Source organism: Lissotriton helveticus, chromosome 8 (assembly GCF_964261635.1).
Source record: "Lissotriton helveticus chromosome 8, aLisHel1.1, whole genome shotgun sequence".
Lineage (NCBI taxonomy): Eukaryota > Metazoa > Chordata > Amphibia > Caudata > Salamandridae > Lissotriton > Lissotriton helveticus.
In genome coordinates this window covers 1,238,789,809-1,238,802,917 of record NC_136069.1, presented here as the reverse complement: position 1 = coordinate 1,238,802,917, position 13,109 = coordinate 1,238,789,809, and the positions used below count along the sequence as shown (strand labels likewise).

The 13,109-nt window shown below is 43.7% G+C and overlaps 1 protein-coding gene across 1 annotated transcript in view; it reads right to left on the bottom strand.

Moving 5' to 3' along the window:
* GTPBP6 (GTP binding protein 6) overlaps positions 1-13,109 on the bottom strand; it is a 128,330-nt gene that overhangs the window by 28,440 nt on the left and 86,781 nt on the right. The window contains exons 7-8 of the mRNA XM_078656170.1: positions 8,952-9,160; positions 6,624-6,772 (exon numbers count right to left, since the gene is read on the bottom strand). Coding sequence (XP_078512296.1) covers positions 6,624-6,772; positions 8,952-9,160 — 358 coding nt within the window. The remainder of the gene's footprint in view (positions 1-6,623; positions 6,773-8,951; positions 9,161-13,109) is intronic.

Sequence of the window (13,109 nt, the reverse complement as noted above, 5' to 3'; positions counted from 1 at the left end):
GTGCTCAGTCGCATGGATGCCATCTCATGTTTAATGCTGGTGTACAAGGAGAAAAAGTCAAGCGTGATTAACAAGTATTCATCACATCATGGAATGTCCTATTTCCTCTTTAAAATGTCACTAGTGTCCTAGACAGACGTAGAAAGGTAGATTGTGGACATATCCTTGTATGAAGTAATCAATGTATTTCGGAGAGACTCTCTTTGGCAGAGATGAATAGACTTCCAGGTGGCTGTATTTGGTCTTTATGAATTTTAGGAATGAATATAGATATTCATCTCGGTTTAGTAACCCCTTGCCGCCCGCTTTTATATTATTAGTAATGTATTTAATTTAATTTTTTAGTGTAGTCCACTTTAACTATAGCGGCCTCAATTATTTTATTTAATTTACAGCATGGTCCGCTTTCACTTTAGCGGCCGCGCTACAGAACATTACCTTAATTATTTATTTTTTATTTTTGGGTGAAAATGCCATATACCGCACTTTCACTTTAATGTTGGCCACGCCCCTTTCTTTAGACGCTGCTCACTGTAACCTGAATACGGCAAGCAGCACCTAAAGAAAGGGGCACGGCCACCATTAAAGTGGTCTCGTATTCGCGAGAGTTTGAGCTATTAGCATTAGAAATGACAATGCCTTTTATCTATGTGTTGCTTTTTAAAACACATGAATAAAAGGCATTGTCATCTACAATGCCAATAGCATAAACTCTTGCAAATGCGAGACCTATTGCATCGTTTGTAGATGATATTTGGCTAATTTTAATTTACGCACAAATCTGAATATATCCACTCCCTGATGTGCATAATCCATATTCTGTGATGGTAAGGAGGATAGGTCAAGAGATAAAATCCACTTTTCAGAGATAGTCAATTTCAGATTTGATAGATTGACACTGGTCATAGCAGACTCCCTATGCATTTGCGTCTCCATCTTTGTTATTTCGTTTTTTTTTTCTTTCCTGCTATGTTTCCCTCGTGTGTTTCTCCTTTTGTTCCTCCTCTGTCTGTTTTTTGCTGTTGCCCCCTTGGTCTAAGGGTTTGACGTCTGTCCATACGTAAAAAATACAATTCATCACTTAGCGAGAACTTGGTCCGGGAACACGCCGGTAATCTCCCATCCTCCGACTCAGTCTGCAATTCTGAACTGTATACTGAGGCTTGTTTGCCCACTTTGTTTTCTTTTAGTGCCCGGTTTCCTTCAGTTAATCTCTGCTTTTTCAAATGATCAAACCGTCTGGCAAAGGTGAACACTTGTCCTCGCTCGTAGTCCACCTTATCTCTTTAAACTTTGCATGCCTTTCATACTTTTTTAATGTCCACTTGTTTTTTTAAGCGAATTGTCATTTCATCATGCATTTTAGAAACTATTTCTCATTGTACATCCATTCTAATTTTCTCGTTAAGTTGACCAATTTAAGCCTGTAACAGATATCTATCAATTTCGTCACATTTCACTATGACTTTCATGAGGCGCAGAGGCCTCTATATTGCGTTCAGCAACATATCTATACTACTATTATAAAGGAAGAACTTTGAACCTTTGAGGCGGGTAAACTCGGGAACCACAGCGCCAATCCACACACCCGATACATCATTGTAATCGTCAGGGTGTGCAGATGGACATAGGCTATATAAAGTAAAAAATATACCTTATTTAAAAAATTTAGCGAAAAAAATAAGTAGCGCCGGCCGCGACCTGCGTGCTGCCGTCAGGAGCGCGGGGAGGAGCGGCGTCCAGGAGCGCGAGGAGGAGCGGCGGACAAGCGGTGAGGAGCGGCGGACAGGCGGGGAGGAGCAGTGACGAGCGGCGGAGCGGTGAACTGAGGAGCGCGGGGGAGGAGCGGCATCTGAGGTAAGTCTCCGGGGGACCGACGGACAATGTCGGGGCAGGCGGGGGCCCTGAACACTCATGGCGGGGTCCGGGGCGGGCGGGGGCCCTGAGCACTCATTTCGGGACGGGCGGGGGTCAGGGAAGCCGGATTGCTCCCGGACAAGGTCGGGGCGGGCTGCTAGTATATATATATATATAACATTTTATACCACAAAAATGCATGGTAAAGACCCACGATGTAATACAACGTGTTGTGTTACATTCATGGTAAAAGCATGCATAGTAATGTTGTATGTCCCTGCCTTTTAGATGCATACAAAGTCTTTATCATTCATATGCTTGTTACCTGGTGGTATAGAAGTGGGGATGGGAGGGTTTGCATAATACAACCTGAATTTGGCATGAAAGGTCCTGGTGGTAGGAGATCATTGTGCCGAAGGTCTTCCATTCCTGTGGTGTGCTGTGGGGAGATGCCAGCAATGTTCTTTTCATGTCCTGCAAATGATATTGGTGCAGGGGAGTTACATGTTCTGTATTGAAGGGGTACCAGAGTCCTCCCTTGACTGAACTGCTAGTGGGTTGGGTGCAGAAACGCACACCTTGGGGTGGCAGCCCCAGATGTCGACAGCTCCTCTTGTTACAAATGATGTGAGCAGTAGGAAGGCAGGTAGGGTCCTTCTCAATTCACAGTATTGATGGGCCAGTAATGTGGCTGCAAGACTTGTAATGTTCCTACTGCTACATTTAGGTCCGGGTGAACTGGATGTAATGGTCAACATTAAGCAGACTATGTGCTCTGGTGAGTGCTGCAACAAGTATTTAGACATTAAGAGTGTACAAGGCGAATTTGTAAGCTGTGGTCTTTTACTTTCTAACCTCTAATCTTTGGAAGGCAGAGGATAAAAAAATAATGATGTGAAACATTCTCAAAATAAGTGACAGCACTATATATGTCTCTGCAGGAAAGTCAGGTCCAATAAGACAACAACTTGTCTGATGCAAATATTTTGGGATACACATCAGAACTATCTGATAGCCTCTTTGTTTTCTGCCCTAGTAATCAACTCTCTTGCATTGCCAGACAGACTGCACCAATAGCAATGCCTTTTGTGTTTTTGCCAGGCTATAGCACTATATGCTTATTATGTACTAACTTACTTGAAAGATCAGGTGGAGAAGCGTGGCTCAGTGGTTAGAGGCGGCAGACCCGGAAGCTGAGATCGACCGTGGACCAGGGTTCGATTCCCCGCCTCAGCGGGTCTCGGGCTCAAAAATTCCACGGACTCGACAATTCTCGCTCCGGTGCCTACTCGACTCACGGGGTCACACTCTGCGACTCTGGGCAATAGCTTGCTTAATCTCCACTACGGCCGCTCGCGGCGGGATGCCTGGCTTTCACCCTGTGGACACCCTGCTGGGGTTTCTCACAGGGGAATACCAGGACGGATTCCCTAAGCAAGCGCCAGGATGCCCTTTGGGTGACAGGTCTGCGCTATATAAGTACACCTACATTTACATTTACATTTACATCAGGTGGTGGGTTTTCCAGATACTCTTCATAGAGGAAGTTGGTATGATTTCAGGCTTAAATGTTAACAGGGACAAGTCAATATTGGCATCAAGATGGATTGCCTATTAAAGTGTCAGTAGAACCTCTGTGCTATCTTAATATCTAGGTGACATCTTGACTTCGAAGAACACATTGTTCTTCCAAGTTACACATCATGCCAAATGTGCAAGAGTCATCATATATAACTGACATATGCGGTAACTTTCTGCTATCTCTGTTTCGACAGATATGGTTGCCCAAGATGAGGCTAGTCCTGAGCTTACATACATATGCCGTTGCATACCCTAAAGAGTTTCTTTAGGAATCAGGCATGTTGTCATCTTCTTTCTGTAACAGAGGCAGGGTTAGCTTTGCACATGTTAAGTTGGCTCCTCCGTCTCATAAAGAGATCCTGGAGAATGAACACTTTGAGGCCTATTAACAGGCGCTATGTTGTACCATGTGTCGACTAGTTTTACCCTGAACAAATGGAGCTGGTCTCCAGAATGGTTTAATTAGCGCAAGTTGACAAACAGCTATTGTTTATCCTCGTTTTGCCATACAAAATGTCTGCTAAGTCCAGTACACGATTCAGATAGTGTGGACAGCAGCAGCTCTAGCTAAAGGGGAACGGCCTACATACATTGCCGACTGTGCTTAGATAATATAGTTTTTTACGTGGTGTTTTTAGAACTGGTGCGCTGAAGGAACGTGGACTTATGTATGGGGGGCTGGAAGTGAATAGTGAAATGCACAAGGATGGTTAATTTATTATTTATGACAACTTTAGATTCTGCTTTAGAGACCAAGTTTTGCAATTCCTCCACTCTGCATCTCTTGAATCAAGTTATTCAAAGAACATGGACTGGTTTCCTGAAGTTACCAAAGACACAGAGTTAATAAGGCTTTGCATGCACTTGTGAATGGTGACACGCATCTCCATGATGTACAATGAGATTCAAGTGTAAACGTCAGTGACAACTGGCACCACTACACTGACACACAATAGAACAAAGACTGCACACCAGAGTTGTCTCTGATAAAAGATGTAACCTAGTTCAAGTCAAGTGTTTAATGAAGGCCAAGTGACCACCTATATGGTCAATGAAATGAAACCCAATTGTCTTTCTGCTTGAACCTCAATACTTGCTTGACAGTTGGAACTTTTTGCAAATGTGGACATGTGAGGTTATACTCGATGTTTGGTGTTTTGTGATGAGAAATTTCATTGGGTGGCATTTGGACCTGTTGCCTGAACTGTTTGTTGGGACTTCTGCCAGCGAGAAAGAATGTCTAGTAATACTTACATCCCTGGGCTTTGGCTTGATCTTAGCTTAATGGTTCCTAGATGTGAAAACAGGGATTAACATAGAGCAAATCGTAGTAGAAAAATATGCTCTATTAAACAATACTGGATCTACTACATGTAAAATGGAGGATATGTTGAGGCCCCCAGATTTTAGACCACTGAACACATCAGCGTGAATATTCTGAAAGAGGATCGGCCTGTAGCTCAAGATGGCACTCAATGTTGATGATAACCTAGGGTAGGCTGCAAATGCACAAATAAAACAGACTCCATCTTGCTGGAGTCACATTACTGCATTGCTTCAGCAACAATGCACGCTCTCATTTCAGCGACTAATAATTATGGCTGTGTTGTAGAGCTCTGCTCCAGATGGCATGGGAAGACTAGGTAGTAAGATACGATGTTCTTGTTTTGGCATTTACAAGTGCTTCTCAAGTTTGTATCTTCAGGGGAAAGAGTGCACTGTGGGAGTTGTCACACATATAATGAATGCACATCAGTTTGTATTGCCAAAGAACTGAACTGATGAGTAAATTCCCATTGCTGGATGAGAGTATAACTACCTGTGCTTAGAGTTTTTTGTCAGACATCTTGCTGGAGTACCAGGAGCTCTCATGTCAATCAGCTGAATAAAACTCCAAAGAACAATCAAGCTTATGAATTTTATTTAAGGTTCAGGCGTTGGCATGAATGGATGATAGAAGATTTGTAATAATATTTAATGTCCAACTAGCACCCTCTTGCATAGGGCTGACAAGACTATCCAATGTATCATATCACTACCATAGATTAGGGGTCAGGAAGGACATTTTAAAGACAAGTGGGTGTGTGTTCCCTCATTGATACATTTACATAAAGACACACCTTGAAGTCTGAATTCATGTGTTTACAGATATCACATGATCACATGCAGTGAAACCCTACCTCTCTCGAAACTAGCACAGGTGTTTTATTACATTTAAGGGGGAGACATCCCTTAAGGATTAGAACCCCCACTCACCCGAGGGTGACATGCTTCATCATATGGGTCCTCCTTACCAGTGCAGAAGACCTAGTCGTCACTGGGAGCTGCTACTTCAGGATTTTAAGTAAGGAGCTCAGAGATGTTTTCTGCGAGGAGAATGGGTACTAAACCCATATGTGAGAATGATAAGTGTAGTGAGGTATGCAGCGCTGTGTGAAAAGGACGTGAATTAAAACTGTCTAGATAAGAATCACTGACATATGTTTTATAAATGTGTTCTCTCTGACAGGATTGTCACCCTCGGGTGAGTGAGGTTTCTAATCCTTAAGGGATGTTTCCCCCTTAAATGTAATAAAACACCAGTGCTAGTTTCGAGACAGGTAGGGTTTCACTGCATGTGATATCTGTAAACACATGAATTCAGACTTCAAGGTGCGTCTTTATGTAAAAATAAGACTATCCAATGTCCAACCCCTGCCTCTCCCCTGGAAGATACAAACCTTACTCTGCTAGTGGAATGTGTGCTGTTAATGTAAGACGTGTCCTGTTCCTGGATTACATCATACTGCTGATGTGGCAGGTGAAGCAGTTTCAACACCAGCCCCAAGATGTGACCAATTTCAACAAACTGAGATTAGAAAAGAGATGAGAAGAAATGCTGCGCAGTGTTTCTATTTGTATGTACAACGCGAGGATAGTCATGACATTTTTCATACTTAAAATTGTCAAATCTTGGAAAGTATTAAAATATCGATTATTGACACAATAAGAAGAAGGTCCCTCTTTTCAGACACCAATGTTCACTGTAATGAACAAGCTCTGTTGTAACTGTGCAAATACAGGCTGAACCCCGCTGCATCAAAAGAATACAATATTCAAGTGTGCAAAATGATTTCCTTTTACAATATTTTCTTTGAGACGATTAATAACACGCACCAAATAGGAAAATAACATCCAAAGCTTACCCATCTATCAAATCCACTTTATTATGAACTTCAATAATTGAATCAAGCAGATACCTTGGAATTTCAAGGTTATTCAATACTGCTAGGACACTTTCCTTCTGGGGGATTGTTTCTGGATGACTTATGTCCCTCACGTGAACAATTACATCCTGAAATAAACAAAAGAACTAGTTTCAGAAATCACTACACATATAAACAAGTCATGTTAGTCAGATCTTATTGGTCCCAAGCTTAAAAATCTCAATCAATCTGAATTATCCAGTTCATTATCAATTCTTACGTTTGCCTAGATCTAATTCCTTGCACCTCAATCGGTTTTATTTACACACTTGGAAATTCTGACCTTAGCAATAAAAAGCAATTGTTTTGTATACAAGGTTAGATTTGTGGGTACAACAAGTGCTGTATATAAAGCATACGAAAAATGGTTCAAACTTAGCACATACAAACCATGATTGGTTTTAATGGGGCAGAGGATTGGGTCGAGAGAACTGCAATCAAGTAGCACAGTGTATGTCAGCAAACTGAAGCGTTAATGAACCTATTAAGAAGAAATGACGAGGTAACTGTCCGGTAAACTTAACCCCTTCGCTGCGGGGGTTATTCCCCCGCTGTGCTGGGGGGGAGGGGGGCGCGCACAGCGCCCGCATGCTCATGACGAGCTGAGCTCGTCATGAGGCGCTCCTGTGCTCATGACGAGCTCAGCTCGTCACAGGTGCATTGCCTCCCTTGGAACGCTCAGCACAGGAGGGGAATTCTCCTTGCACCTGAGCGTTCCACGGCTCATGACGAGCTGAGCTCATCATGAGCACCGGAGCGCCGTGGCTCATGACGAGCTCAGCTCGTCATGAGCATCGAAGAGGTTAATGTTCTTCGAGCAAAGTATTGAAATAAGTGGGGGTTCTCCTTAAATTAAAAAATATTATTTTTGCTTCTCTACAGAAGCACTCCACATTGCACTTAATTGAACATGTGATTGTCAAATTCCACAGAAAAAGAGAAGAGCAGAAGCGAGAGCACAGGGGAATAAGCATGCACTGGTTTGTCAGTTTGCTAATACGGCTTTCAGCAAGAGAGCCACTTGTGGCATTGCACGACCTTTACACCTGTAAATCTGCCAATCCATATCTTGAGCATTGTTGAAAGCATCCTTTAAATAGTTGATGTAATTATAGTCATTTCTGGGATCCCACAAGCCCTGGGAAACGTTTCTCCTCCAGCCAGGCCAGATACTTCTTTGTGAGTGTTATCATCTTCAGGGCTGAAAAAACTGGATTTAATTTGTCTTTAATTTATTAATAAAATCCTGCTTATTGGAATTTCAGCATTTGGTTATGTGCCTTAAAACACTACTTTGAGGCAGGTGTTAATCTGGTTGATGGGTTTTTTATGAACACCACTCATTTCTTTAGTTATTAAAACTTTAATGTTCTTTGGGTGCAAACCTGGGAGGGGGCATTGCACGTATGTCCACCCTGCTCTCTTTAGTCTCCCTGTTCTGGGGTGGCACAGGTATATTGGTTTACTAGTGAAAATGGTTGGCGAGTCTTGATTACAGGCCGTAGATCATATAACCACTGAGTCCTAGTACTTATCTCTAACCTTGCCTCTAAACATCTCAGTGATCGTGCACAGTGAGCAGTGCTCTTCTCTTTAAGTAAGAATTCATTTCACGCTATTTTTCCTGAATTGTACTTACTTGGTATATGTGTGGATCTGGATAATGACAATGTTTTAATGGAATGGAGAATCGCACGCGCAGAGCCATGTTATCAACAACGACAAGATAATATGAGTGAAGGTACTCACAAAGCATGCAAATTGTCATAAAAGAATGAATATATCAAAATAAAGAAATTATCCAATAACACAAATTGTTGCACGTGATTTTGCAGGTAAAACAATCTTATCCAGTGCCTGCAGTTACTCAGCAATCAGCACTTTGCTGCTCACCCATATCACAATAGTACCGAAAGGCAAGCTCTAGAAGCTAATACATATATCAACACTTAAATGAGCAGATGTAGGCTTCAGGGAGAGGGATGACTGAAAACCAAGGCAATATAAAGAGAATAAAAAATAAATATTTAAGTCTAGTGCAGCTAAGAGAAACAAATACTAAGCGGCAAAGAGGACAGCACATAGAGACGTTATTTTTCTCAACTACTAATATACTAAAGCGTGCAATAACAATTTTATAAGGCTCTCCTCTTAAATATGTTTGAAAATTACATTACTCTTGCCTTATTATCTATAAAGCAGAACATTACCCAAAAACCATTGTCACCAAGATCAAAAACAAAGAAGAAGCAGAAGAGTCAAATTTACCGAGTGAACCACATCTTCCAAAGTAGCTGAAAAGGACTTGATAAGATTATGTGGCAGCTGAGACAGAAACCCAATGGTGTCCACGTAAATAACGGGCAGGCGAGAGGGTAGGAACCCAGCATGAGCGGTCACATCAAGTGTAGCGAAAAGCTGATTCCGTGGCTGCATCCCTTCATCTCCAGTTAGTGCCTTTATCAAAGTAGTCTTTCCTAAAATTAGACAAATCACATGAATATACATTTAAATTGAATGAGTGGACTCACTAGTTCCACAAATTATCTACTAGAGAGCCAATGATCAGCTTTACAGACACTCAAGGCTTAACACTGCACGGTCTTGGGGTCATTTAAAACCCCCCAAAACACACCCTAGCAAAAACATAAACTAAACACCCCCCAACCACACACACATAATTTTCTTAATTGTCAGTAAAGTAAGAGTGTCTGCAATGTACGCTAAATTAAGAGGCTATAGCTGAAGGAAGTATGCATTTGAAGAAACGCTTATTCAGTTTCCAAACCTGAAATGCTAACCTTGGCTGTAGAAGCTACCTTTAGAGCATCCTAGAAGGGAAAGGTTGAATTGAGATAGTATGGTAATTCGTGCAAACGGACGACTTGTTGAGGGGGGAAGTGACCTGTGTCAAGAAAGGGGTACAGTGGGGAAAGTAAAGGAGATGTTGCAAAACTCAATTAAAAAAAACTATGCTAATGATGAATTAATGATGCTGGAAAGTAACCACTTCTTCTATGCCATGAAGAATGCTCTACTAATCCACATTCTTGAATATGAGAGGAGGCCAGGTACGACTAAATCAGAAAATAAAGAGTTCAGAAAAACCACAAGGCAACATCACGTGACAAAATGGGAGTTTCAGCCCACTAAAGTTCTCAGAAAAAGTGCATAATACAGCAACTTGCATTTCTACGCATCCCCATTGGAATTTGTAATTAATCTGTGTCTACCAAAATGAGCTAGAAAGGCCAGATGACACTTTAATTAAGTACATATGAAGTTTGAAGGAAATTCCAAGCTTTTCATCAATGAAAACTTTAGAGAGCACCAAACCCCAACTTATCATCACCATTGCAACCACATGTGGATCCAGGGGACAGTTGATAAAAGAAGTTCTCATGCTATCACATGTCGAATGCCACAATAATAGGACAACCCTGTATGGCTCTTGCGATCTTTGAAAGAGGAGACATCAAAGAGGCCGTTTTCATGCAAGCATGTGGCACCATAAAGATGCAGATGGCCGTGAGATGGAGAACGCTTTACAATCCCCAATGCATTGCTATGGTATTCCAGAATGGCCTGTCAATTACCCTGGGCGGCAACTTTTTTCCCTGCCACTGTGTTAACTAAGAAACAGTACAATGCTTAGCTTAAAGAACACCATCAGAGTCATTTTACAGAATCATGGCATCCTCCCCTGACAGCTGGACTGTCAGACGTTAAATGAAAGAGAGATTTTAAAAACAATCCAACTTGGATGGGCTCCCAGTATAATAAAGACAGCGATGCCACCCAAGCATCAAGAGTTATTTGGGGAAGTGAAAAAGAAAGGACTCCTACCCTAGTTCCTCAAAGCGTCAATTACTATAACAATTCCATCAAGGTTGCATAGCATACAGACCATTTTTGATGCTGAAGTAAGATTCTAAAGTTGTATGCAAGTTCACAGCTAACTGAATTCCGATATATGTTAATAAAGCTATACAGCCCGACCACTGTAGCTTCCCACCAGGTTGCAGGACTGATGTGAACTTTAAGAAGCTACCACTTGTATTAGGTGAGATGTGAAATGATGTAGTCTCACTGGATGTTAAAAATATTTGAAAACAGAAAACTGTAGTGCACCAAATAATTTTTTAAAACATTGTTTTCAGAATACACAAATCCTGTGCCATGTTCTTTTTTTTTTTAAATGATGTTTTATTACATTTTCTTTTATGCAGTTGTTGCATTATACATACAGGTATATCAGATGATGTAGTACATGAAGGCATTGATGATCACATTGCCCTTATAATTACAGTAGTAGTGGGCACAGTAAGCACTACGGTTGAGGCTAGTGTCACCTTGGCTGATGGACATCTGAGTCTCTCTGCATTCTCATGACTACACTCTGGGTCTGAGTGTCTTCCCCCATAGGTGTAATCCCATAGTATCTAATCCATGGGCCCCATACCTTGTCAAATTTCCTCGGGCATCCCTCCAACTTGTATGTCACTTTCTCAGCTGCCATATAGATGTCCATGCCCCTTTTCAACTCATGTAGTGTGGGAGGAGTTGACGCCCCTCAGTATTTTGCCAGAATTCGTTTCCCCACCACTATTCATTGCTTCCCAAAGAGTCGTTTGGCCCTGAGGAGACCTATCTCCCTAGGTTTCCCAGTAGTAGGTATTTAGGGGCCATTAGAATGGTCTCTTCTAAAACCTTGCTAAGTTCGGTGGTTACGGTGGCCCAATAGGCAGCTATGACCTGGCATTCCCATAGTGTGTGTATGTAGGATCCTCTTTCAGTGTTGCACTGGAGGCATTGAGGTGTTCCTACTTTGCCAAAGCCATGTAGCTGGGCCCTATCATAAGATGTCCTGTGTAGGATTTTGAATTGTATTAGGCGGAGGCATGATTTTATGGCCATCTCACTAGGGTGCATCGGTGCCGCCTCCCAATTCAGGTCGTCCAGAGTCCCCAATTCTCCTTCCCACCTAGCCCTCATTCCCAGTAATGGATCTGGTTTGTTATTGATCAGTGTCTTATATGTCAAGGAGACTGCCTTTTCCCCAATTTCTACTATAACTAATCTCCCTTCTAACGGTGCATATTCAGGCATGTCGTCCGTCTCAATCTACAGTCAATCATTTGTAAAGCGCACTACATACCCACGAGGGTCTCAAGGCGCTGGGGTGGGGGTGGGGGGGGGGGGGGGGTTGGGGGGGAACTGATAGAACAGCCAGGTCTTGAGTATCCTCCTGAAGGACAGCAGGTCTTGGGTCTAACGTAGGCTCAGTGGGAGGGTGTTCCATGTCTTGGCGGCGAGGTGGGAGAAGGATCTCCCACCGGTGGTTGTTCTTCGGATGCGTGGGACAGTGGCGAGTGAGAGGTCGGCGGAGCGGAGCTGGCGGTTGGGGTGTAGAAGGAGAGCCGTCTGTAGAGTTAGGCTGGGCCGGTCTTGTGGAGTGCCTTGTGTGCGAGGGTGAGGAGCTTGAAGGATATCCTCTTGTTGACGGTGGAGCCAGTGAAGGTTTCTCAGGTGGGGGTGATGTGGCCATGGCGTGGTACGTCGAGGATCAGTTGTGCCGAGGCGTTTTGGATGCGTTGTAGTCATTTGATGAGCTTGGTCGGGGCTCCCGCGTAGAGGGCGTTTCCGTAGTCGAGTCTGCTGCTGACAAGGGCCTGGGTGACTTTCTAATATTTGTCGGGATCCATCTGTAGATCTTGCGGAGCATGCGGAGGGTGTTGAAGCAGGAGGAGGAGACGGCGTTGACTTGCTTGGTCATTGAGAGCATAGAGTCAAGGATGATTCCCAGGTTGCATGCGGGTCGGTGGGTGTCGGGGCTGCCCCCAGTGCCGTCAGCCACCAGGAGTCGGCCCATGCTGAAGGGTTGGAGCCGAGGATGAGGACCTTCGTCTTGTCCGAGTTCACCTTCAGACGGCTGGTCTTCATCCAGTTGGCGACGGCCTTCATTTCTTCGTGGAGGTTGGCTTTGGTGGTGATAGGGTCCTTGGTGAGGGAGAGGATCAGCTGAGTGCCGTTGGCGTAGGAGATTATGTTGAGGTCGGGCTATGTGTGTGAGCGGGTCCATGTAAATGATGAACAGCGTAGGGCTGAAGGAGGATCCCTGGGGTACGCCGCAGATGTTCTTGGAGGTTTTGGAACGGAATGGGGGGAGGCGGACGCTCTGGGTTCTGCCGGAGAGGAAGGAGGTGGTCCAATTCAGACCTTGTCTCGGATCCCTGCGGCGTGGAGGCGTGCGCGTAGTGTGCAGTGGCAGATGGTGTCGAAAGCGGCAGAGAGGTCTAGGAGGATGAGTGCTGCGGTCTCGCCGTTGTCCAGCAGGGTCCTGATGTCGTCGGTGGCGGCGATGAGGGCAGTCTCGGTGCTGTGGTTGCTGCGGAACCCTGACTGGGAAGGGTCCAGGATTCTGTT